This window comes from Lissotriton helveticus, chromosome 12, assembly GCF_964261635.1.
Source record: "Lissotriton helveticus chromosome 12, aLisHel1.1, whole genome shotgun sequence".
Taxonomy (NCBI): domain Eukaryota; kingdom Metazoa; phylum Chordata; class Amphibia; order Caudata; family Salamandridae; genus Lissotriton; species Lissotriton helveticus.
Window position 1 is genome coordinate 577,382,583 of NC_136073.1, and position 27,714 is coordinate 577,410,296.

General features: G+C 44.7%; 1 protein-coding gene across 1 annotated transcript in view; it reads left to right on the top strand.

Moving 5' to 3' along the window:
• CNGB1 (cyclic nucleotide gated channel subunit beta 1) overlaps nucleotides 1-27,714 on the top strand; it is a 1,191,945-nt gene that overhangs the window by 509,498 nt on the left and 654,733 nt on the right. The window contains 1 exon segment of the mRNA XM_078668834.1: nucleotides 26,821-27,064. Within this exon segment, the coding sequence (XP_078524960.1) occupies nucleotides 26,821-27,064 (244 nt within the window).

Below are 27,714 nucleotides of genomic sequence, written 5' to 3' on the forward strand. Positions count from 1 at the left end.
ACCGCGTTGTATCAATTTGCGTGGTAATAGCACGCATTGTAACGTGCTATATTCACCTGGGCATACCCTGCTAACTTAGGGCAAACAAAGCAAACAGAAGGAGATGATGGACAGAGCGCTGAAACTTTTCAGACACTCACCCCCAGTCACAGATCTGGGATGAAGCCATCATTGTTCTTTAGCTCACTTCACCACCTCAGTTCAGACCCAGCTATATGCAATTCAGTCTTGACCCTGAGCCTCATGGAAACAGTCCAGCCCCAATTGCCAAGCCAGGTCTTCCCTGAAACGGAAACACGCATCCCGGAACCGGTTTCGGGGTAACACACCCCATCAGCCAGGTTCGCTTGAATGCAGTGGCAAAGTGAGCAAGGGACCCAAGTCTGGGCTCACCCTGCCAACTAATGGCGAACAAAACAAACAAAAGGAGATGATGGACGGAGCGCTGAAACCTTTCAGACACTCACCCCCAGTTACAGATCTGGGTTGAATCCACCATCGTTTTTTAGCTCACTTTGCCTCCCCAGTTAAGACCCAGCTATATGCAAAGCAATTTGACCCTGTGCCTCATGGGAACAGTCCAGCCCAAACTGCCAGGCTACATCTTCCCTGGACCAGAAACAAGCATCCTGCTACCGGTTTTGGGGTAACACCCCTCATCAGCCAGGTTACCTTGAATCCAGTGGCAAAGGGAGCAAGGGACCCACTTCTTGGCATACCCTGCCGACTTAGGGCGAACAAAGCAAGCACAAGGAGATAATGGACGAAGCGCTGAAACTTTTCAGACACTCACCCCAGTCACAGATCTGGGTTGAATCCGTAATTATTGTTATGCTCACTTTGTCACCCCAGTTAAGACCCAGCTATATTCAAATCAGTCTTGACCCTGTGCCTCATTGGAACAGTTCAGCCTGAACTACCAAGCCAGGTCTTCCCTGGCCCGGAAACAAGCATTCTGGGACCGGTTTTGGGGTAACACCCCTTATTAGCCAGGTTAGCTAGAATCCGGTGGCAAACTGTGCAAGGGACCCACGTCTGGGCATACTCTGCCAACTTAGGGCGAACAAAGCAAAACCAAAGGGGATGATGGAGGGAGTGTTGAACATTTCAAGCACTCACCCCCAGTCAACTGATCTGGGTTTAATCCATCATCATTCTTTAGCTCACTCCGCCACCCCAGTTCAGACATGGCCATATGCAAATCAAGCTAGCCTGGCTTACAATGCTGCTATTACCATACAGGTAAGTAACAGGGTGGTTGTTAAACGACTGTGTTGTTACCACGCGTGATATTACATCACAAGTCATTTCTTGGTCTTGCGCTAGGTGACGTGTAACACCAGGGAATGTTTTGGATTTTAAATCCAATACCTTCCCTACTATTGCGCTAACTGGAGTAGGAATAGTAAATTATACTATTCCTAAGTCCAACGCACCACCTAGCACAAGCCATAGAAAAGACTTGTGATGTAAAACCACGTGTGGTAACAACGCGATTGTTGTAACGACCGCGTTGTAACCATCTGCGTGGTAATAGCCCGCATTGTAATGTGCTATATTCATCTGGGCATACCCTGCTAACTTAGGGCAAACAAAGCAAACAGAAGGAGATGATGGACAGAGCGCTGAAACTTTTCAGACACTTACCCCCAGTCACAGATCTGGGATGAAGCCATCATCTTTCTTTAGCTCACTGCACCACCTCAGTTCAGAACCAGCTATATGCAATTCAGTCTTGACCCTGAGCCTCATGGAAAAAGTCCAGGCGCAACTGCCAAGCCAGGTCTTCCCTGAAACGGAAATACGCATCCTGGAACCGGTTTTGGGGTAACATCCCCCAACAGCCAGGTTCACTTGAATCCAGTGGCAAAGTGAGCAAGGGACCCAAGTCTGGACTCACCCTGCCAACTTACGGCGAACAAAACAAACAAAAGGAGATGATGGACGGAGCGCTGAAACCTTTCAGACACTCACCTCCAGTTACAGATCTGGGTTGAATCCACTCTCGTTCTTTAGCTCACTTTGCCTCCCCAGTTAAGACCCAGCTATATGCAAAGCAATTTGACCCTGTGCCTCATGGGAGCAGTCCAGCCCAAACTGCCAGGCTACATCTTCCCTGGACGGGAAACAAGCATCCTGGGACCGGTTTTGGGGTAACACCCCTCATCAGCCAGGTTACCTTGAATCCAGTGGCAAAGGGAGCAAGGGACCCACTTCTTGGCATACCCTGCCGACTTAAGGCGAACAAAGCAAGCACATGGAGATAATGGACGAAGCGCTGAAACTTTTCAGACACTCACCCCAGTCACAGATCTGGGATGAATCCATCATTGTTCTTATGCTCACTTGGTCACCCCAGTTAAGCCCCAGCTATATGCAAATCAGTCTTGACCCTGTGCTTCATTGGAACAGTTCAGCCTGAACTGCCAAGCCAGGTCTTCCCTGGACCGGAAACAAGCATTCTGGGACCGGTTTCGGGGTAACACCCCTCATCAGCCAGGTTAGCTAGAATCCGGTGGCAAAGTGTGCAAGGGACCCACGTCTGGGCATACCCAGCCAACTTAGGGCGAACAAAGCAAAACCAAAGGGGATGATGGAGGTAGTGTTGAACATTGCAAGCACTCACCCCCAGTCAACTGATCTGGGTTTAATCCATCATCATTCTTTAGGTCACTCCGCCACCCCAGTTCAGACATGGCCATATGCAAATCAAGCTAGCCTGGCTTACAATGCTGCTATTACCATGCAGGTAGGTAACAGGGCGGTCGTTACAACGACTGTGTTGTTACCACGCGTGACTTTACATTACAAGTCATTTCTATGACTTGCACTAGGTGGCGTGCAACACCAGGGAATGTGTTGGATTTTAAATCCTATACCTTCCCTACTATTGGGCTAACTGGAGTAGGAATAGTCAATTATACTATTCCTAAGTCCAGCGCACCACCTAGCACAAGTCATAGAAAAGACTTGCGATGTAAAACCACGTGTGGTAACAACGCGGTTGTTGTAACGACCACGTTGTAACCATCTGCTTGGTAATAACACACATTGTAACGTGCTATATTCATCTGGGCATACCCTGCTAACTTAGGGCAAACAAAGCAAACAGAAGGAGATGATGGACGGAGCGCTGACACTTTTCAGACCCTCACCCCCAGTCACAGATCTGGTTTGAATCCATCATCGTTGTTAAGCTCACTTTGCCAGCCCAGTTCAGACCCAGCTATATGCAAATCAGTCTTGACCCTGTGCCTCATGGGAACAGTCCATCCCGAACTGCCAAGCCAGGTCTTCCCTTGACTGGAAACAAGCATCCTGGGACTGGTTTCGGGGGGAACACCTGTCATCAGCCAGGTTAGAATCCTGTGGCAAAGTGACTAATGGACCCACGTCTGGGTGTACCCTGCCCACTTAGGGCAAACACAAGGAGATGATGGACAGAGCACTGAAACTTTTCATACACTCAACCCCAGTCCGAGATCAGAGTTGAATCCATCATCGTTCTTTAGCTCACTTTGTCACCCCAGTTCAGAACATCAGTCTTGACCCTGTGCCTCGTGGGAACAGCCCAGCACGAACTACCAAGCCAGGACTTCCCTGGACTGGAAACAAGCATCCAGGGACCAGTTTTGGCGTAACACCCCTCATCAACCAGGCTAGAATAGATCCAGTGACAAGAGACCAAGGGACCCACGTCTGGGCCTACCCTGCCAACTTAGGGTAAAAAAAGCAAACCCAAGGAAATGATGGATGGAGCGCTGAAGCTTGTTAGACACTCACCCCCAGTCATAGATCTGGGTTGAATCCATCATCGTTTTTAGCTCACTTTGCCACCCCAGTTCAGACCCAGCTATATGCAAATCAGTTATGACCCTGTGCCTCATGGGAACAGTCCAACCCAAACTGCCAAGCCATGTCTTCCCTGGACCAGAAATAAGCATCCTGGGACCGGTTTTGGGGTAACATCCCTCATCAGACAGGTTAGCTTGAATCCAGTAGCAAAGTGAGCAACGGTACACTTGCCAGGTTGACATGGCAGTACTAGACTGCACACAGACACTACAATGACAGGTCTGAGACCTCTTTTGCAAGGCTGCCTGTGTGGGTGGCAAAGCAGTACTCCAAGCCTACTAGCAGCATTTGGTTTGCAGGCCCTGGGCACTCACAGTGCACTATAGTAGGGTCTTAACAGTAAACCAAACAGCCAATTATGGAAACGCTAATCGATGACAACAAGTTGGAGCATTTGCACTTTGGCACGGAACAGCAGTGGCAAAGTGCCCAAAGCATTTAGACCAGCAAAAACAATGTCCAACACACAGTAAAAACATAGGAGGCAAAGGCAAAAATACAGGGGGAACCCACGCCAAGGCTGCTAGGTCTAACAGCTATTCTTTATGCCAGGCCTAGCATTGTATCAGTGGTGAGCACTACGATGCCATGCATATCTACACTATGCCTGGAATAGGCACAATGTGCCAGTATTATACTGACATGGGCACCATAATTCCTTGGATGCCCAGACTATGCCAGGAATTTCATTATATCAGTGCCATAGCAAACAAAGTGACAACATTCATGCTTTAAATAATCTCTGCCCTTGGTGAACGCTTGGGTTGTATTCCAGCACATCATTTTTTAACTGCTATGCCCCTCTAAGCAGAAAGCATCATTACCATCACCCTTTGACTCTTCCTATTGGAGCCGGACCAAAATAGATTTGTGGATAGAGGCATAGGTGGCAAAGAAATGGACAGTACTGCAGCCCAAGTAATTGCTAGTGGCTGGGATTAGGTCAATCATTTCTTCTAACACTTTGTTGTTTGTTAGTATGTTATTGTGAGGATTGTATCAATGGTGGACCAATCATGCAGTTAGCACTATATCAAGGGTGGGTGTCATTGATGTCCAAACTGGACCTGGAATTACCACCATTAACCCAGGGTAAAAAATAACCACATACACACATGTGAATTCTAAACATTTTCCCTTCTTGATTTCTGATCAGAACTGCACTCATCCCAACAGTCATTCCTGCTGCACAGCAAGCCCTTTGTCACTCTATAATATGAAAGATAGAGCAGTACTTGATTGGACCCTGCTCTGTAAAACACTCTGTTTGACGCAGAGCCAGCTACTGATTTCAGAGTTCTGACACCAAGTGCTCTGCTAGACAGCTGTAGACTAGGCTATAGTCCCTTCCTCCAGCGTCAATTGCTCTAAACTATTAAAGCCAGGTCTTCCCTAAACTGGAAACAAGCATCCTAGGACTTGTTTCGGGGTTTCACCCCTCATCAGTCAGGATAGCTTGAATCAAGTGGCACAGTGAGCCCGGGATCCACGTCTGGGCATGACCGGCACACTTAAGCAGAGGAAGCAAAAGACACACAATTAATGGACATAATGCAGTACAAATCAAAACATTCACCCCTAGTCATTAATCTGGGTTAAATCCATCATCCTTTTGCTCACCATGCCACCCCAGTTTAGATCTGGCCATATGCGAATCAGTCTTAATCAGGATTAAGAAGTGCGCTCTCACACTCCTGAGGCGGAAGCCGGGAGATCTTGCTATCCCTTCGCTCTAGCTGAATTTAAAAAATCATTTGTGTTCTTTAGATTTATGTTATTTCACTTGCTTGATTAATAAGCTTTTAACCTTGGATACACGCTTGAGACCTGGTTGAGATCTCTCCCCCCCCTCGCTGCCCGGCCGCTCTCAGCCGAGCATCAACGCTGAGAGCCGGTCTCGGGTAAGTGATCTCAAAAACAGCGACCATATTGGGTGTGGGTTAGCGCAGTGACGCGCTCTAGCTGCACATATTAGGGGCAAATTGCAGGCGCGCGCTTGATTAAGAAGTGCGCTCTCACCCTCCTGAGGCGGAAGCCGGGAGATCTTGCTATCCCTTCGCTCTAGCTGAATTTTAAAAATCATTTGTGTTCTTTAGATTTATGTTATTTCACTTGCTTGATTAATAAGCTGTTAACCTTGGATACACGCTTGAGACCTGGTTGAGATCTCTCCCCCCCTCGCTGCCCGGCCACTCTCTGCCGAGCATCGACGCTGAGAGCCGGTCTCGGGTAAGGGATCTCAAAAACAGCGGCCATATTGGGTGTGGGTTAGCACTGTGACGCGCTCTAGCTGCACATATAAGGGGCACATTGCAGGCGTGCGCTTGTTTAAGAAGTGCGCTCTCACCCTCCTAAGGCGGAAGCCGGGAGATCTTGCTATCCCTTCGCTCTAGCTGAATTTTAAAAATCATTTGTGTTCTTTAGATTTATGTTATTTCACTTGCTTGATTAATAAGCTTTTAACCTTGGATACACGCTTGAGACCTGGTTGAGATCTCTCCCCCCCCCTCGCTGCCTGGCCACTCTCAGCCGAGCATCGACGCAGAGAGCCGGTCTCGGGTAAGTGATCTCAAAAACAGCGGCCATATTGGGTGTGGGTTAGCGCTGTGACGCGCTCTAGCTGCACATATAAGGGGCAAATTGCAGGTGTGCGCTTGATTAAGAAGTGTGCTCTCACCCTCATGAGGCGGAAGCCAGGAGATCTTGCTATCCCTTCTCTCTAGCTGAATTTTAAAAATCATTTGTGTTCTTTAGATTTATGTTATTTCACTTGCTTGATTAATAAGCTTTTAACCTTGGATACACGCTTGAGACCTGGTTGAGATCTCTCCCCCCCTCGCTGCCCGGCCACTCTCAGCCGAGCATCGACGCTGAGAGCCGGTCTCGGGTAAGTGATCTCAAAAACACGCCCATATTGGGTGTGGGTTAGCGCTGTGACGCGCTCTAGCTGCACATATAAGGGGCAAATTGCAGGCGTGCGCTTGATTAAGAAGTGCGCTCTCACCCTCCTGAGGCGGAAGCCGGGAGATCCTGCTATCCCTTCGCTCTAGCTGAATTTTAAAAATCATTTGTGTTCTTTAGATTTATGTTATTTCACTTGCTTGATTAATAAGCTTTTAACCTTGGATACACGCTTGAGACCTGGTTGAGATCTCTCCCCCCCCTCGCTGCCCGGCCACTCTCAGCCGAGCATCGACGCTGAGAGCCGGTCTCGGGTAAGTGATCTCAAAAACAGCGGCCATATTGGGTGTGGGTTAGCACTGTGACGCGCTCTAGCTGCACATATAAGGGGCAAATTGCAGGCGTGCGCTTGATTAAGAAGTGCGCTCTCACCCTCCTGAGGGGGAAGCCGGGAGATCTTGCTATCCCTTCTCTCTAGCTGAATTTTAAAAATCATTTGTGTTCTTTAGATTTATGTTATTTCACTTGCTTGATTAATAAGCTTTTAACCTTGGATACACGCTTGAGACCTGGTTGAGATCTCTCCCCCCCTCGCTGCCCGGCCACTCTCAGCCGAGCATCGACGCTGAGAGCCGGTCTCGGGTAAGTGATCTAAAAAACACGCCCATATTGGGTGTGGGTTAGCGCTGTGACGCGCTCTAGCTGCACATATAAGGGGCAAATTGCAGGCGTGCGCTTGATTAAGAAGTGCGCTCTCACCCTCCTGAGGCGGAAGCCGGGAGATCCTGCTATCCCTTCGCTCTAGCTGAATTTTAAAAATCATTTGTGTTCTTTAGATTTATGTTATTTCACTTGCTTGATTAATAAGCTTTTAACCTTGGATACACGCTTGAGACCTGGTTGAGATCTCTCCCCCCCCTCGCTGCCCGGCCACTCTCAGCCGAGCATCGACGCAGAGAGCCGGTCTCGGGTAAGTGATCTCAAAAACAGCGGCCATATTGGGTGTGGGTTAGCACTGTGACGCGCTCTAGCTGCACATATAAGGGGCAAATTGCAGGCGTGCGCTTGATTAAGAAGTGCGCTCTCACCCTCCTGAGGCGGAAGCCGGGAGATCTTGCTATCCCTTCGCTCTAGCTGAATTTTAAAAATCATTTGTGTTCTTTAGATTTATGTTATTTCACTTGCTTGATTAATAAGCTTTCAACCTTGGATACACGCTTGAGACCTGGTTGAGATCTCTCCCCCCCCTCGCTGCCCGGCCACTCTCAGCCGAGCATCGACCCTGAGAGCCGGTCTCGGGTAAGTGATCTCAAAAACAGCGGCCATATTGGGTGTGGGTTAGCGCTGTGACGCGCTCTAGCTGCACATATAAGGGGACGGTCATGCCTCCGCGCAGCGGACGCGAACAGAAGACGCGCCGGACCTGCGCCGGAGTCGCGCCAGAGTCCTGCCCGTCTGCGCCCGTCCGCGATCGGACGGGGCAAGGGGCGACAATCTCTGGCCCTCCGAACAATATTTCTGTGACATATAGCAATACTATCTTACACACGCTTCGACCAATCGAGAAGATGATGTGTTGGCATAGACTGGATCCTGCAAAGCCCCCCCCTACTATGTCGCCATTGCAATAGGCATTTTAAAACACATGACCACCAAGACAGAGACCATAATTCCACTAAACAATATAATATGGCTCTTTTGAATTGCAGATCCCTGCCTAAACATTGCATAGAGATAACCCTTTTAATTGAGGATTATAAGTTGGATGCCTTATTTCTCACGGAAACGTGGTTGCAAGCAGGGAATGAGCCAGATATTGTACGTGCTCTTCCAACAGGGTATAATATCTGTAGAATGGATCGCTGTACAGGGCGAGGTGGAGGCTTAGCCATTATTTATAAAGACATCTACCAATTTCGTCTTCTTTCAACGGTTTTCAAAGAAGGAGAAAATCTCCCCTTCTCCCTAGAATTGTCCTCCACTGACTGTCTATCAGGCATATTAATTTACCGACCTCCTGAGGCGCTAAACAAATTTATTCCAAAACTGATAGATTTGGTCTTAGAACAAGCGATAACTATGGCCAATTTCACCATTCTTGGAGACCTAAATATACATTTAGAGGATTCTTCTCTTTCTTCCACCAAGAATCTCTCTTCCGATCTCCAAGCTTTAGGTCTGGATTTAAAATGCCTCCTGCCAACACATGAAAATGTTCACCTTCTTGACCCCATATTCAGCAACTTGCATAACCTTACCTCCGGAGATCCTATCTCCATACCGTGGTCTGACCATTTTCTAATTCCCCTATTCTGGGTTACTAAAAATACCGAGGGGCACAATCCCCAAAGGTAACGTGGGACCGAAAATGGGATAGGCTACCCTTGGATAAATGGCAAGCATCCCTAACAGCCACTAAGCCCATAGTTGGAACAAACATTGAAGAAGCAAACACCAATTTCAATACTTGGATCCAGGAAACATTAGACACGACCCTCCCCAAAGTTATTATTCAGAGCTGCATTAGGAAAAATCTGGCTCCCTGGTTTAGTCCCGAATTGAGAATACTAAAGCAATCCTGCCGCAAGTTAGAAAGGCTTTGGAGACGAGCTCCCTCGCTAGAAACTAAACAAACATATAGGAAAGCCATTAGGAGCTATAAAAATGAAATTAAGAAAGCTCAAGCAAAATTTTATGAGGACAAAATAGAGGCTGCAGCAAATTGCCCGAAAGAGATTTTCAGAATAGCTAAATCATTGATTACCCCGCCACAACCCCTTCCTTCGAGTGAAGGAGCGCTTGATCGCTGCAATCAACTAGCAATATTCTTTAAAGAGAAAATTGAAACAATATATAATGCCTTTTCCCTGAATGAAGACGATTTACTACATAAACACCTCGCTGACCCTACTCATGGTTCCATTCTGGATAACCTAAATCCCCTAACCTTAGAGACACTTGATGTAATTATCAGTAAAGTTGTCTCAGGATCTCCATTGGATCCAGCTCCGCCTAAACAATTAAAGACAGTTATGAAAGCTGTCCAAACCATCATATTGGAGGTTTTAAATCTTTCTATATCAACATGCACAGTCCCTCACATGTGGAAATGCGCTATGGTAAAAGCATTAATTAAAAAGCCCAGCTTAGACCCCTCCTTACTATCAAATTACCGTCCAATTTCTCTCTTAACATGGCTTAGCAAATTGTTAGAAAAACATGTAAATAATATTCTTACAGTCTATCTTGAATCTAATAATTTGCTGGACAATACTCAAACTGGCTTTCGTCCTAACCATGGGACAGAAACAGCTTTATTGCTAGTGACTGAGGAGGCTAGGAAACTGGTGGATGAGGGAGGAGAAGCAGCGATCATCCTGCTGGACCTCAGTGCAGCATTCGACACGGTCAATCACTCCATCTTGATCAACCGACTCAAAATGAGCGGGGTGTCGGGTGCTGCTCTGAAATGGTTCACCTCCTTCCTCAGCAATCGCCACTTCCAAGTCTTTGAAGGAGGCGTTGTGTCATCTAGCCAAGCTCTGGAATGTGGAGTCCCACAGGGATCGGCCTTAAGCCCAACGCTTTTTAACGTATACATGCAACCGTTGGCAGCCGTTATTCACCCTTTTCGCATTAAGATCGTCAGCTACGCTGACGATACCCAATTAGTGGTATCTTTGGGCCATGATGGGAGATCATCTGACAGACTGGCACCCTGTCTTGAAGCCGTAGCCGGATGGATGAAGGACTCTTACCTCCGTCTCAATGGAGATAAGACAGAGATTATGATACTAGGCAACTCCTCCCCTGCACCACCGATTCCCATCTGGCCCTCGTGCTTGGGACCAGCTCCATCACCTAAACCTTATATAAAGAGTTTGGGCGTATGGCTTGATGATAAACTTAATCTAGGTCACCAAGCCACTATCTTAGCATCAACATGCTATGGGTTGTTAAGGATGTTACGGAAGGTTCTTCCTTTCCTACCATTTGAAGCACGCAGGACTATGATCCAGGCGCTGATTCTGACCCGGTTGGATTATGGGAACTCCCTGTACCTTGGAGCCCCATTATCTACAATAAAAAAACTTCAAGTGGTACAGAACAGCGCTGCAAGATTACTCCTGCAAGTCCAGAGGAGGCAATCTGCTAGGCCCGCCCTTCGTCAACTGCACTGGCTTCCTATGGGAGCCAGGGTTCAGTTTAAAGCATTATGTATAGCCCATAAGGCCATCTGGAAGACAGGTCCTACCATCCTTCACTCAATGGTAGTATTATATCAACCTTCCAGATCCCTTCGTTCCAGTAGCCAAATCTTAGCAACGACCAGGAAGATAAAAAAAGCTAGGTGGGGAGGCCGCTCCTTTTCATACTCAGCGGCCAAGCTATGGAATGCTCTCCCTCAATTAATAAGAGACACCCGTAGTCTAACTGCCTTCCGTAAACTTCTGAAGACACACCTATTCGAGCGATAGTCTTGTCACATCTCTGTAATTGCTACTTCTTGGATCTGAAGCGCTGCGAGGCCTCCGGGTAGCATGGGCGCTATATAAATATTCTTTCAATTCAATTCAATTCAATTCTTGACCCTGTGCCTCATGGGAACAGTCCCGCCAAAACTGCCAAACCATCTCCTCCCTGGACTGGAAACAAGCATCCTAGGACCAGTTTCAGGGTTTCACCCCTCATCAGTGACACAGGTGAACAGTATCACACATTTGTTTTGTGCAGGTCCTGTTGTTGCATAGTCGGGTCTCTTCTGTAAACGAATTACATCGCGTTCGCTGCATCGCCAAATGACGATGCAACGCACGTATTGTAATTCATTTTATTTATTTATTTATTTTCTCAACTCTGTTCGGCTGTATACCGGAGTTAACTACCCCCACCTTGCTCCTCCCCCGCCCGCCCCACTGCCCCACAGCACTCCCTCGAGGAGCCGCAACTGATCTAAATGCTATTAGTGAGCCTGCAGCACTGATTGTGCCACTCACACAAGTAGCCTTTCATACCTGTCTCAGGCCTGCCATTGCAGGGCCCGTGTGTGCAGTTTACTGCCACTTTGAGTTGGAACTTAAAACCACTTGCCAAGCCCTACAGTCAACTTTTATAACACATAAGTAACCCTTAAGGTAGGCCCTATGTAGCCCTAAGGACATGCTACTGTGTAAGTAAAAGATAGGACCTGTGCTGGTAAGGTTTTCATGTCCTAGTAGTGAAAAACATCTATTTCATTGTTCACTACTATGAGGCCTACTCCTCTCATAGGCTTGCCTTGAGAATTCCTCAAAACAAATTTAATCTGTAATTCCTGATCAGAAAGGTGTAGCTGCATCATGTTTTATTTCTTTGGAATGGTAATGATAAATCCTCTTAAATGGTAAAGTTGGCTTTAACATTACTATTTTAGAAATGCCACTTTTAGATTGTGGATATTTCCCTGCTTTTACTGTGCTTTGGGCCTTGCCGTTTGTCACCAATACACGTCTGGAGTGGGTGACGGTTGCACTTCGTACATTCCCTACAGACAGCCACAAACACAAGAAGGGTGGGTGTGACAGAGAACTCATCTGCATTCATCTGCATTCTGATAGCTCTTTCTGGGCAGGAAGAGAGGGGGGAGCTGATACTTACACCCAAATATGCAATGTTCTGTTTCCCATACAAAGGGCTGATTACCCCCTACTGATAGTCTGGAGCCAGGGTTAGGATGAAAGGGGGATCTGTGCACTTCAAGGGCCTGCTTTGAAGTCACTTCAAAGGTGCACCTGGGCATAAGTAATGAGCCTCTGAACCTACCAAGAAAGTACACTACTGGACCTGTGAAGAAGTCTGCCAAGAGTAAAGACTGCTATGCTAAAAGGATTGCCACTCTACTTGACTGCTGCTCTGGAAGAAGTGATATTCAGCTTTGCTGTGCTGCCCTGCTGCCTGCCTATCTCTGCCCTGCTGCGGATAAGGACTGAACCCATCTCCCTTGAACCCAGAATGGCTCCAAGGGCTTGCTGGCTTTCTCCTGTTCTGAAGTCTCAAGGCCATCAAATACTTCCTACAACTCTGCAACAGCACCTAGATTCTGCGATCTGTGAGCCTGCCCTGCCAAGTGGTGTCAATCCAGTACTGACCCTTGACAAGTGATTTCTGCTGTCCAGAAGCATAAAAATTGACGCTATGATGACTTTGCGCCCATTGGAACCGACGCATTGCCCTTCCACGCCGATGCAGGAGCCTGTCAACATCACTTTGATGGACTGTGCAGCACGATGTTGATGGACAGTGCCGCTCGCTGAAAACGCATTGCATGCAACGCAAAGAGGTTCATTGTCGAAGTCTTCATCACTTGCGCTGATCAGAACCGATGTATCGAGTCTTCGACGTCGACTCTTGCTCCCTCCAAGGTACTTTTTCAGAGGGACCATTTGTAAGTCCTGAAGCCAGCCTCCATTGCAGTCGGCCTGAACTTTGGATTAACCCTATTCTAGCGCGACCTAAAGTTATCCCAAAGCACTAAAATTGTCGTTTTGGTCTTGTTTTACTCATAAAATTATTAACTATTTTTTAAACCTGTGTGGAGTATTTTTGTGGTGTTTTCATTGTGTTACTGTGTGTGTGTGTGTTGCACAAATACTTTACACATGGCCTCTTTAGATAAGCCTGACTGCTCTGTGCCAAGCTACAAGGAGGCGAACACAGGTTATGTTTTTAGTGTTTATCTAGCTTACCCTGACTAGAGTGGTGGTTCCTGCTTGTACAGGGTGCATATTCTGACAACAAGAAATCCCATTTCTAACACAATGAAATTCTACAAACTCCCTGTAGAAATGCTAAGGGGTCTCCATGAATTTAAATGTAAACGGAAGCCAGCTGACTTCATCCAACAACTGTTTGAAATACGTGGCACGATGACGTCTCCCAACTGAAGCCTGCTTCATTTAAAGGACCCTTCTAAAATGTCCTATCAAGAGCTATGTACACCTAACTCACTACTCCACTTTAAATAGCCTTAGACAATGCCTAGTATTACCTCAGCACTTTGATTTGGATTAGTTGTCCTTTATTTTGCATTCTGATGAAACATTTCAGAAAACAAATGTGTCAGCTCAGCTTAAAAACGTTTGCAGTTGCATTATTCCTTAATCATATTATCATGCATTAGGTTAAATCCAAACTCTCCGGACTTAGTACCATCTATACAATGCCTCACTTAATCTTATTGGTCGATAAGATATCCTTCTCTCATTCTTTGTGGCTTTGAGATCTAGAATTTTTAAGCTATAAGTTTAGTAGCGCTTTTTCTTAGTACACAGAGAATGTTGAAAATCATCCAGAAACCACATGTATTTTTCCCATAAAATTTTAAATTGGTATGAAATAATAAAAGTAAACATTTTAAAAACACTCTTGCACTCACTTGAACGATATCTCAGGGTCATATTTGTTGTACTATGCACATAGGTCAAAGACTTTCAGAGCTCCATAATAGCCCGTCCTCATATTTGATAGTCCTAAAATGACTGCTGCAACATCTTGGTAGATGTTGGTGGTAGCCAATCAGATCGTTATCTTTTGATCTGCTGGTCCATAGTACCAATGTGTCTCTACATATACATCAATTTTATACCTTAGTCTCTCTAAAACTACTGAATGGGTTTAAACCAAATAACAAAAAAAGCACACTTTCAGTGTAAAGATCTAGCTTTCTACCAAATATGGCGTACTGCGGTTCAGCCATTTTGGCTGTAGCGCTGTTCAGTTTTCCAGTGGCAAATTGCTTGAGGAAAACTTGCTATCGGCCCTCCTTTTTCTTGGCGCCCCCACTCTACAGATTAATCCACAACTTTCCAGTAAGGAGCTGAGTTGGCTTAACTTTTTATTTAGTGGAAAGTTTCTTTGAGATTCATCAAATGGCGCCAAAGTTATTAGCAAACTCAAAAATCTATTTCCTATAAAAAAAAGTCCTAACTATAAATACACAGTTGTGCCTGTCACTGTGTAATGCATGCATGTATATATCAGCCACTGCCTGTCCATACGGGCAGAGGGGCCATGCCCGCCCAAACTTTTTCCTGACAAGTAGAGTGTCTGTCAGGCTGAGAAGAGGTCAAACTGACAGACACACTTCTTATTCTGGTCAGGCAGCTGGCAGCTAAACATGTACTAAATGCGTAGGCGCCTGCTTGCCTGAGGTGAACTTTGCTAGGCTGAGGATTTCACAGCCCTGTGGGCATGACCTCCTCAGCCTGGCAAAAGTGCCTTGATGCCCTCCTTATCATGATGAGTGTCACTGATTGCCTTGGACCTGGGTGCTTCAGTTTTAAGCCCTGAAGTGCCCTGGACTGAGTGTTAATCAGTTGTACTTGTCATGGGGTGGGGTCAGCAATCTTACTTACCCCATTTCACTCTGTAATGAGTGTGGGACTGCGGCCTCTTCCTTATTGGCTGACCTAAGGTCAGCCTTTGAGAAGAGGCAGCAGTCCCAACCCTGCATGGGACCTCTGCGGCTTCCCTCTCCGGGTGCAGCAGTGAAGGTGTGTTTTATATTGTTTGGTGTTTGGTGCTTGCATGTATGTATGAATGTATGCATTTATTTGTGAGTGAGTGATGTGAATGTGAAGGTGTATGTGCGTGTGTGTCAATGCACGGGTGTGAGTGTGTACGTGTGCATGTGTGGCCCCCCACCCGGCCAAAATTGCCGGCCTCCGCTGATGTATATGTATGTTTGTGTGTGTGCTTGTGTTGCAAGATATTCAGCTGTTGAACGCACAGTTCTGTCTTTACTATTGCTGTCCATGATCTCTGACAATGAGGTGATCCGACGTCACTGATACATTCCAGTGAGTATGGATCAAATGAGAGAAATTTAAGAGCATTCCCCATCCCACTGCATGTTACAGGAGAGTAGAGGGTCGCTGCCGCATATCTCGAACTAAACGATGTATCCTGCCAGATGCATGCCTTTGGGGCTGGCGTGTTTCAAATAGAAGACATGGTATCTAGGGGTGTATGGAGGGCACAGAGGTGACAGCCCACGAATTTAAATCCAATGTAAAGTTTTGAATTTAAGTGTGTATTTCACCTATTCACTGCTAAATGAGAAAGCTGAAATATATCCAAATGAAGTGTAGTAAAGTTAAGTGTGGTGATTTACACTCTAAAAGAATATGCATTGCATATATTTCTCTGGTGGCGAATGACCGTGTGATTGGGTGCGAGTAGATAGATGTACGTGACTGTAAGTGGCACTGTGTGAAGGAAGTCTTAATGGAAGGGGAGATATTATGGGGTGGTGTCTATAACCGTGTTTTTGAAGTTGTGATTTATTATAGTCTGCTTGAAGTGCATCCGCATCCCACGGTGAGGGTGACATAACAGTGCGTTATTAAACTATTCAAATGCAGAATCTATGACCATGAATTATTGGAAGATCTTTTGTTTCTGGTCACCTCTTAAGGAACCCCTAGAACATGGAAAGGAGTCACTGTATGTATATATATATATATATATTAGTTTATTGTATAGTTAATAAAAACCGCAACAATTTACATACAAACGACTTCCTTCAATCTCAAATATAAAACAGTTACCGTTTTGCATGATAAAACACATCATAAAGTGTGAAAAAAAGACATCTTATAAATCAATATGTACACATATCAAAGGCGTATCAGAAGACCTATAAGGTGCATATAATATAACTAAACATTATCAGCTTCAGTCTATTATTTGCTCCCTTTCTGGCCAAAAAGATTCATTCGTCAATCACCTAGTCCTGGATCTAACAAATTGTACCTGTGATTTTATTCAATGGGGAATGTGTTTAGTTCTAGTAATCGGAGATCACCACCTGTTTAATCTCCTCCTCAATACGTTAGCAAATGGAAACAGATTAGTTCGTTGAAGTGCTGCATCTTTCAGTACTTGATCGTGAGCTCGTAAAAACTTGATCAATTTACAATTCATTGGGGAGTCAGTTGGATCCAGTCCTCTAATGTTGGCAGTTTCTACACGAGCTTATTCCTCTGTCCAAGAAAGCTCTCCTTAAAAAAGTGACACACGCTGGTTGCAGATTCTTGCAATGACATTTAAGGTGAATAAAATCTTCAGTTTGACTGCCGCAAAGACGACATTCTTTTGACTCAATGTGCTTCCAGTGCAGTTCATCAGCAGAAGTAGGGAATTTCCCAAATCGCAGTGCCATCATTTGTCTTTTGATGTAAACAGAGAACGTAGAATCTAGGTAAGCTGCTGGTTTAAGGGTTTTGTACTTATTAATCACCGTCCATGAATGAGATCGTTGGGGAAAAAAAGCCTTTATCCGTTATTAGCGAATGAAATGTTGCTACTTTATTTAGTGCCAACTTAAATGTTGGAAAAGGCATGTTTTTTTCCAGAGATTAGTAGTACAAGTTGCCTTAAGCGCACTGGCCAAAAATTGATTGGCCTGCAATTTTTTTATCCGTTCCCAATTCCAGCCATAATGATTTTTTAGGCTATTTTCCTCTGCGTTCTGTTTAATCCAGTACCACACCTTTATATATGTATAAAGTCTGCCCAATGATTCATTTATTAGTTCAAATTCTTAGCACGTTTGTGCAGGCGAGGTGGGTCATTTATTTATTTATAAAGTTTTATATAGCGCGAACTAGATCCCGGAGGATATCAGAGCACTTTACAGTTGTAAGGAAGGTAACAATCAGAACTTGAGTCAAACATGGGTAGTAAAATAAATACAAGATCAATAGTTCACGCATAACAAATCAAATATAGTCCAGAGAGGACAAAGGGGCTATACAACGTAGCGTGGTGATATAAGGGTATTATGTGAATAATCAAAACATGAATAATAGTCAACAATATAGTAAAATCTAAGCATTAATTATTTGGGGCTTATACTACGCGTTGAATCAAGAGGTAAGCAGCCAGTAGACATTTACAATCATGGATGCATGTGCGCTGGGGAAGAAAAATCATATACAAGGGTGAATCATACTATACAATGAACAACATCTTTCGGGCGGAAAAATAAAGTTCAAGAAAGGTATATATAATGTACCTCCTATTAAGGTAAGAATTACTTGATGAGGAATTTCTTTGCTTCCAATTTGAAGGCGGCCTTGGACGAGATCCTCCGAATTTCGGGTGGAAGAGAATTCCAGATTTTTGGAGCAAATCCCGAGAAAGCTCGGTGGCAAGTTCATTTTTTGCGGAACATCCGTGGTTTCAGGAGGAGGGAATTAGCACTCCTTGACGATCTACCTCCTCCAGATAGTTTTAGTTTTTGTGCGAGGTAAGTAGGGGTTTTGAAGTGGAGGGCTTTGTGTGAAAGGCAGGCAATCTTCAGATGAATTCTAGCTTCATATGGTAGCCAATTTAGTGATTTTAGAACTGGAGTGATGTGTGTATTACGCTTGGTGCCCATGATCAATCTGGCCGGTGCATTCAGAGAGGCCTTTAGGGGGGCCAAAGCGTATTTGGGCAGTCCACATAGCGTGGCACTGCCGTAGTCAAGTCTCGGTAGGACAAGCGCTTGGACCACTTGCTTGAAATCTGCTTGCGGTAGAAAAGGTTTCAGATTCCTGAGTGTTCTTAGAAGGTGGTTGGTTCCCTTGCACACGTTGCTGATGTGAGACTTCATATTCAGATGATTGTCTAGAGTAATTCCTAGGGATTTAGCTGAATCGGTGATGCGAGGGAGCAGTTGAAGGCGATTAGTTGCTTCATCCAAAGGTCGATATTAGGAGTATATTTCGGAGGAGATATGAGGAGGAATTCTGTTTTAGAGGTGTTTAGCAGGAGGTGGTTCTTAGTCAACCAATTTTGGGTAGTCAGGAGGGTAGAATTGCGTGAGGTGATGTCAACTGGAGAGGTGATTTTTACATAGAGTTGGGTGTCGTCTGCATACATGTGGAACCTAGTGTCCAATGAATTTAGAACATTAGCTAAAGGTCCCAGGAACAGATTGAAGAGAATGGGAGATAAGGAGGATCCTTGTGTAACGCCCATGATGACAGGGGATGGCTGGGAGAATGAGTGATTCGCTTGAACTCTTTGGGTTCTGTGTTGCAGGAAGGACCCAAACCAATGCAACACCTGACCTGAGCGGCCCATCCTATGTTCCAGAATGAATAGGAGATTGTCATGATTAACAGTGTCAAATGCGGAGGAGAGGTCAAGTAGGATAAGGAGGCAGGATTCATTTCGATCAAGCATTGTTAATATATCATCAATCACGTGAGTGACGGCCGATTCGGTGCTATGACCACTACGAAATCCAGATTGATGTTGGTCCAGGAGGTGGTAATTTTCAATCTGTGCACATAGTTGTGATTGGACGCATTTCTCCAGGAGTTTGGCAAGGGTAGGAATACTAGAGATAGGTCGGAAGTTGTTAAGATCTGTACTATCGGCTGTGGGTTTTTTCAATATAGGCGTTACCTGTGCCTCTTTGAGGCATTCTGGGATCATACCTTGTGACAAGGAAGCATTGAATATCTTAGTCCAGAAGGGGGTGATTTCGTCCTTAACTACTTTGAAAATATTAGGTGGTAGAGGGTCATTGAAGTGATTGGATGGGTTGATAATCCGCAGTACCGTTTTGATATCATTTTCGTTAAGGGGGGTAAAGGTGTCCCAGGAAGCGTTATTCTTGATACCCCCTCTAGTTGGTGTTGTCTTGTCAGGAGCAGCCCGTAGGAATGCGGGTTCATTGGGTGGCAGTAGTGTCTTCCTGGTTTCCAGATCAGTGATGATAAGCCTATTTTTTTCCGTAAAAAAGGCGGCCAAATCAACACAAAAGGGAGGAATGCTGTCTGAAGCTGAGTGGTTAAGGGCTGCTATCGATTGTTGTTTAACCAATTCTAATAGTTTTTTGGGTCGATTCGCTGCTTGGTTAAGTTGGGTTCTAAAATAGTCCGCCTTGGCTGTCTTGATTTGTTTTTTATATGCACTTCTTGCTGCTCTAAGGTTTTTTAGATTGTCAGCTGAAGGGGTGGTTCTCCAAGACCATTCAAAGGCCCTTAGGTTACGCCGTTCAGAATTTAGGTTGCCATTAAACCAAGGTTTGGAAATTTTTGCCGACACATTTTTTTGTTGGAGTGGGGCCATCAGATCCATGATATTGGAAATGGAAGAGTTGTAGAATTCAGTGAGAGCGTGAACTTCAGATAAATCCGAATGTAGAGAGAGGGCTTGATTGCAATGGGTAGCTAGTTCAGCTGTATTGAAATCTCTGAGATCCCTTTTCCAGATCTTCGGTTTGGTTTTTTGTGTCTTACTCCGGTGCACCTCCAAGTTGATATGGAAGGAAATGATGTGATGGTCTGACCAATCACAAGGCATAATGGAATCCAAAGAGATGGCTTGACCTTTGGAGATGATGAGATCTAAGGATTCCCCTTTAGTGTGAGTAGGCTGGTCACAATGTTGAATCAGGTCGTGGTCGAGTAAAAATGATTTTAGGCATGAGACTGCATGATCATTAGTGTTAGACCAGTGGAGGTTAAAATCTCCCAAGTAGATATGAGACTGGGTAGAGTCTACATTGCCCGCAATGATTTCCAACAATTGTTCAATGAAGGGGAGATTATCGCCTGGGGGATGGTAGAATGAGTGTAGTTTGCAGACCAGATGATTGTGAGAGGAGATACTGAGACAAAGGTATTCGCATGTTACCAGCGAAGATGATTCTAAAAGGGAGACCGCAAGTGTATTCCGGTGTATACAGGCTAGGCCGCCACCCATCTTCTTGTCTCTATCAAGACAAATGATGTCATGAGTGGGGGTACCAAGAGGTCGAGAATTGGAGTGGATGAAGATTTGAGCCAAGTTTCTGTGAGGATAATGACGTCTATCTCATTCTGTTGAATGAGGTCGAAGATCTCGGAGGCGTGCTTGCTAGCAGACCTACAATTAAGTAGTATACATTTGAGTGGAGCCGCGCTAAGGGGGGGAGGGGTCAGTGAGATATTGACTTGCTTGAGGTTATCCTTATTTATGGATCTGCAGTTAAGGTAGGATTCTCTGTTAGGGTTAGAGTGGATGGTATGGATTAAACCATTAGGGTTAGTGTTTGTGACCACATTGGAAGAGTAAGATTTGACCAAATTGTCGATCTCGTTGTGTGTGAGTTCGGCTGAGCTTCTTGGACAATAGGTTGTGTTAGGTAGAGGAACAGATTTGTAGGTGGTAGGTGATAGGGGAAGATCGCAGGGAGGTGTGTTCGTGGCTTTGGTGGGTGCTTTGGGCCTCGGACTGGCGAGGAGGGGTCTTAACAAGGGGAGATATTCAAGTAAAAGAGTTTTCAACCCGTGGAGTTCAAGGGAGAGATGGTGTAGCTGTAGGGAGATATCGTCCAAGCGTGCCAACAGGTCTGAGTGTTGGAAGAGGGGAGGAAGGTGAGTGTGGAGACCTGAAGAGGAGGATGGGTGACCAAAAGTGTTAGAGGGGTCCAAATCGATACCGGGGGAAGCACTGGGAGAGGGTGTGTCCCTGAATATAGGCGGTGTTCCGGGGAGCATGGACCAGGAAATTAATTGGGTGAGTAGAGCAGCGGAGGGTGAAGGGAGCTGATGAGTGTTACCGGTGCTAGTGACAATAATGGGAGAGTCAAGATGGGGGGGATTGGTCACTAAATGTTAGAGGTGTGTCAGGCCCTCTAGATAAGGAGGAAGGTGTGGATAGGATTAGTGGTCGCGAATCAGGATTCAACAAAGATTCAACCCTTTCAGCAGCCTGTAAGGGCTTGGGAAGGAAGATGGGTGAGGAAGGGTGTGAATCTGAGGGGGGTGGGAGAAGAAGGATGTAAATCTGAAGGGGGTGTTGGAGCCGTGAATTGGAGTGACCTTGGACTGGTTAGCGTGGTATCGTGACGCCCTTGGACTGAGTAGTTAGCTACCAAACTTTTGATCTTCAGAAAGAGATTGTCGTACTGCATTAGGTTTCGATTAGCAGCTTGAATAAGAATGATCCCGTTATTATAGATGGTAATGCTGAGATCTATTTTGTGGAACGAGGAGGGAGTGCTGACGAGACTAAAACCATAGGGTATTTTCCTTAACTGTGTGCAATGGACAAATGAAATGAGAGTTTTTCTCCATTGGGCTCTCTTAGTCGTGAAGAAGATTACATCAGACATGGTGTTACCATTATGCATACTGAAGTATGTATCAGTTACAAGAGTTTCTGGATTTTTTTATTAGATTATGTTTGAATTTTTTTGACGCATTCTTAGTTAGGTTAGTTGGATAGGTAATCTTAAAGGCACTTGCTCCAAATTTAGAAAGCGAACCTTCCGTTAGTCTGTAATTAGCGTCCATAGTGAGAACTGAGTTGGCAGGGGTGTGACTAGTCACTACAGAATTGACAAGGGGCGTGAAAGACTGCAATGGAAATTACTTGTGTATAAGTTCGATAAAAGTCAGTCAAAGTCATACACCAGCCAACATAAACCGCATTAGCGCGTTTCCAGTAGATGCAAAAAGTCAATAAAGTTTCTTCCGGATTAAAAAAAAAAAAAAAAACCCACCTTAGTGCTTAGAGACTATACCATTTGTAGGCCTTTATCCAGTATCGATCTTTTTGTAGTCCTTTTATAGTTTTCACCCTTTTTGTAGTCTTGTTCAAGATCTAAGTCTTATTGTAGTTCTGGAACTTTTTGTAGTCCTTTTTCAAGCTTTAGTGCCAAGACCTTCACCCATGTCGGGGTCTTGGTTTAAGATAATCTGCCATATTGGTCTTCCCCTCCAGGCTAGAGGGGAGCCTCCATTTTGTGGATCAATATTTGGTAAAAAGGGCTGAGAGTGAAGTAAAATGATAAAATCCGGGGAGTTGAAACCTTTTTATAAATACTTGTTATTAATTTGTTAAGTATCTTCCTAGCATATGATAAAGTTGGCAGTGCTTTGGCAGATATAGTCGACAAGAGCGGCCTTAGTGATGGTCCCTCCAACTTCTTTGCCAAAGACCTAAAGGCTAATGTTAAGGCCCCCGCTCTCTGTGTCATGTAGTTTTTCAGGTCACGAAGGGATAACTTTTCATCTATGTAGTATCCCAAGTACTTGTAGCTGGCTGCTTTCTCCAATAATTTACCTTCCAGCCAGATGTTATGTTGTGGGGCTAGTCGGTTGGAAAGAACATTGTTTTTGTTTTAGACAAATTAAGTTCCAACTTGTTTGTAGACAGAAATCTTGAGAGTTTGATTAATAGCCTAGTCAGCCCAACCTTAGTTAGACTCAAGAGAACATTGTCATCTGCATAGGCAAGGTGGGAAAGTTGTAACTTGCCTAAATACGGAGAATGTGAATTGGTTCTGTCGAGTTTTCCAGATAGGTCTGATATGAAAAAGTTAAATAGATGCGGGGCCAACATGCATCCCTGTTTCAGGCCTATGGTATTATACACTTTTCTTGAAATTCTTGCACCGTCTCCCAAGTTTCACTTGAACCCAAGTATCTGTATAGAATATTAGTAAACCCCTCAATATTCTTTCCGGTATGTCCCACGATTTCAGTTTTGCCCACAATAGTTTCTGGTCCACACTATCGAAAGCAGCTTTTAGGTCTATGAAACAGAGGTGCAAGTCCTGTTTCTTGCTGTTGCATTTCTCTGCTATCAGAGTGATTGATAGAATGTTAGAGTTAGTTCAAATCCCCTTTCTAAAACATGTTTGAATATTTGGGATCAGATTACATTCCCCAGACCAGTTGACCAGATCTTCGAGTTTTAATGAGGCAACATATTTAGCTTCTACATCCTGTAGGGCAATTAGCCTGTAATTTGAAGGGTTAGATCTTTCTCCTCCTTTGTAAATGGGGGTTATAATCGATCCTTGCCAGCTGTCTGGAATTTGATTATTGATCTCTATGTCAGCGTACAGCTTTTCCAAATATGTACTTCAATATTCAGAGGCATATTTGTAGATGGCTTGAGGGATGCCATTCGGGCCCGGAGCCCCGTTGCTTTTGCCTTTATTTATTATATTTGTTATAGCCTCTGTTTTATAATAGGAGCATTTTATTACAGGGACTAATTCTTGCGTTAATAGCTGAATCATACCTATTGGTGGTAATTGGCAGTCGCCTACGTCCAGTAGTTGTAGCTTATTTGAAATTTCTGCTTTCAACTGTTGTGGTTGAACACTCGGTGACGTCTGTTTGAATTTCTGTGAAAGAAAGCTGACCCAATCCTGCTCCTCAAAGTTTGACATTAAAATGTTTCAGTGCCTGGTCAGTTGATTTATCGTCAGCCAGAATTTATGCGAGTTTGGATGCCTTATGCTGTAAATTAGTTGGGTAAAAAAGTGCTCTGTTTTTTCTTTATTGAATTCCCATATCCTCCTTTTATATTGTTTTCTCAGGTGTTGAAATATCTCCCACGTTGACCCTTCTGTGTTTTTTGATTGCAACTTCCTTTGTGTTCTTTTTAGGTCCCTTTTTAGATCTTGTTCCTCTTTTGGTAAATCTTTAATTTCGTCATGTCTTTTAACCTTCACCTGAGGTATTTTCATTTTCATCTTTAGTTTGCTTAGGAAAAGCAACAAGGCTTGAAAAGCGACCAGGCATGACCACGAAGACATGGAAAGGAGTCTTTGGGAATACAGGGATCATGAAGGCAGAAACCAACCTCTTGTGTTTTACAAATCTCCTTAAAAAGCCTTCACAAGAGAGGGAGAGACTTTCGGATACTGGCTAAGGGCTTTTCCTTACCTTCCATTGGACTCTAATTACACCTGATCTGCTTCAATTAATTATGCTGTTCAACAAGTAGCTACAAAGAAATTGTGGTCCCACCATTAATACCCATGTTTCAAAATGGAAACATAGTTTTCTTTCTCTCAAAACTCTCCAGTAGAGTATGAGAATAACTTTATTTATTTATCCAAAAAGCATGCCATAATTAGGGAAATGTGTTATATATACGTCTTCCCCCCACAGGGCTGCGCAGCGCTCAACATTTTAGCTACAGTAAATATCTGCACCTAAGGTCTGCATGATTAGAAGAGCCACGTGTTGAGATGTTTCTGAAATGCCCCTTCGTTTGGGCTTTGTCGAAAATGTAATGGCAAAGTGTTCCATTGAGCGCCTCCTCTCCTTGCTCTGTTGGTTCTTGGGAAATATGCTAACTTTCTATTGGCTAATCCTAAAGACGTGGACGGTACATACGGCCGAAAAAGGGATCTTAGATAATGCCCAATGTAAACATTCCCATAGTCCAGGTATAAATTTGCAGTGGCGTGGACTTTAGTTTTCGCCACCTGAGACAGGAGGGCCCAGAGTATCTTCTTTAAGCATTTTAAAAGGCCAAAACAACAGGCAGACACAGCTCTTCCCTGATTATCACCTTTTAGATTACTACTCGGACACACACACAAATTCTTAACAGCAGGTTAAGGGAGTGGTAGAAGGCCAAAGGAACAGGGCCACAATAGAGGGCTCCAGAGGTTGGACTGGTTTCCCACCACTGAGATTTTGGTTTTACTGCTGTTTAAGTTCAGGCAAGGTTTAATTTTTATAGTGGAACTTAGCCCAAATTCCCTAGAGCATTGTACAAAGGCAAATATACAGTTTACAGGTGATATGAAAGGAAGCCGCTTTGTTGACTGTAACTGCATCTTGATGTAGTGTTCATTAAAGAGGTGCATCTTAAAGTCTTTCCTGAATTGGAGCAGAGTTGGAGCTGTCCTGATGCGTATGGGGATGGTCTTCCAGATCCAGAGTGCATAATTAGAAAAAGTCTGTTTCACTTTCTGCGGTGGACAGAGCTGGCAGCAGGCAGTCTTTGTTTTCTTGGCAGTGTGTTCCTTGAGTTCTTCAGTAGACAGAGCTGGTAGCAAGCAGTCTTTGTTTTCTTGGCAGTGTGTTCCTTGAGTTTCTTCAGTACACTGAGCTGGTACCAGGCGGACTTTGTTTTCTTTGCAGTGTGTTCCTTGAGTTTCTTCAGTAGACAGATCTGGTAGCAGACGGTCTTTGTTTTCTTGGTAGTGTGTTCCTTGATTTCTTCAGTAGGCAGAGCTGGTACCAGTCAGTCTTTGTTTTCTTGGCAGTGTGTTCCTGGAGTTTCTTCAGAAGACAGAGCTGTTAGCAGGCTGTCTTTGTTTTCTTGGCAGTGTGTTCCTTGAGTTTCTTCAGTAGACAGAGCTGGTAGCAGGCGGTCTTTGTTTTCTTGGCAGTGTGTTCCTTGAGTTTCTTCAGTAGACAGAGCTGGTAGCAGGCGGTCTTTGTTTTCTTGGCAGTGTGTTCCTCGAGTTTCTTCAGTAGACAGAGCTGTTAGTAGGCTGTCTTTGTTTTCTTGGCAGTGTGTTCCTTGAGTTTCTTCAGTAGACAGAGCTGGTACCAGGCGGTCTTTGTTTTCTTGGCAGTGTGTTCCTTGAGTTTCTTCAGTAGATAGAGCTGGTACCAGGGGGACTTTGTTTTCTTGGCAGTGTGTTCCTTGAGTTTCTTCAGTAGACAGAGCTGGTAGCAGGCGGTCTTTGTTTTCTTGGCAGTGTGTTCCTCGAGTTTATTCAGTAGACAGAGCTGTTAGTAGGCTGTCTTTGTTTTCTTGGCAGTGTGTTCCTTGAGTTTCTTCAGTAGACAGAGCTGGTACCAGGCGGTCTTTGTTTTCTTGGCAGTGTGTTCCTTGAGTTTCTTCAGTAGACAGAGCTTGTACCAGGCGGTCTTTGTTTTCTTGGCAGCGTGTTCCTTGTTAGTGAGCATGTAATTGAGCCAGGTTTGTAGTCTTTCCTGTTCGTTGTTTTTGGCAAAGTGCAGAAATTCAGTTTTTTAAAAATATTCTCAACCCTGTAATGGTTGCTAGAATCCTGTTGATTCTCTCTATTTTCCCCATTAGCTTATTCACAGGAGAGGACAATCATAAACAGGCGATAATAGTAGTTCGTTTGGCAGACCTCCTGAGTATAGAATTATCGCTCAAAATATAAATTCCATCACACTTTGCAACTTGGAGAATTGAATTAAGAAATAAATCATATAGAAATATGTGAATGCAATACGTGTGTGGGTTTTCTTTGCATGCATTATATTCTCCACTGCCTTGCCGACACTCAGATTGCTTTTCCCTTTACAGTTTGCATCGCACCTGAAGAGCGACGGGTGGAGTTTCTAGCCACCGAAGGAGTGGAGACCCATCCAGATGAATCAGACATACACAAGGACGCGAAAGGAGAAGATGGTATACCCCAGCAGGAAGTAATGCAGAAGGAAAGCGATACCAAGCAGGAAGTGATGCAAGAGGCCAGCTTAGTAGCATGCATATTGGTAGCTCCTGCCAGTGTGCCACCAAAAAAGGGAGATTTAGAAGAACAATCAGAGTAAGAGAAAAGGGATAATATGGAAAATTATTGGGTTCCTTTTGTTTGATGTAACAAAGTCCTCTGCCGCAGATTTTTAATCTGTTGGGGAGATTTTATCTAGCTCTCTCTCCATCTTCTCACTACTCTTCCAACCACTTCTTAACATTGCTAAATGGCCTTAACCTTTAGTTACACAGAGAGGAGCAATTCCAGAGCTCCAGGTTGTCTTTCTAAATGACCAGAGTCTCTCAGCAAAATTCTACCAGTATTTGCGTGTTGTACTTGAGAACTGGGCATACTGTACTGTTAACATCCTGTACATTGTGGTCTGTTCTCAGGGCGCCAGTGGTTCCAAGGGTTGACTTACCAATTGAAGCGACACCCCAGAGGAATTGAGCGATAAAGGGCAAACGTTGACCAAACATGTTTAGGCTTCTGTATTTCCCATTTACGCGCCAATTAAGGCTAGCACAGTGCTGGCAGTGTGGTAGCTCTGCACCCGAAAAGACTGGTACTGTGCGATAACACCCAACCAGTATCAGGTAATTGAAATTTATTTCTCCATTGAATGGAGAAAAATGGTGATCATGGTTTTACCAGACAGAATTCCACATGGGACTCCTTGTTCTGTGGTGGTTAACGGAACTGGGCCGAGCTGTACTGCATCC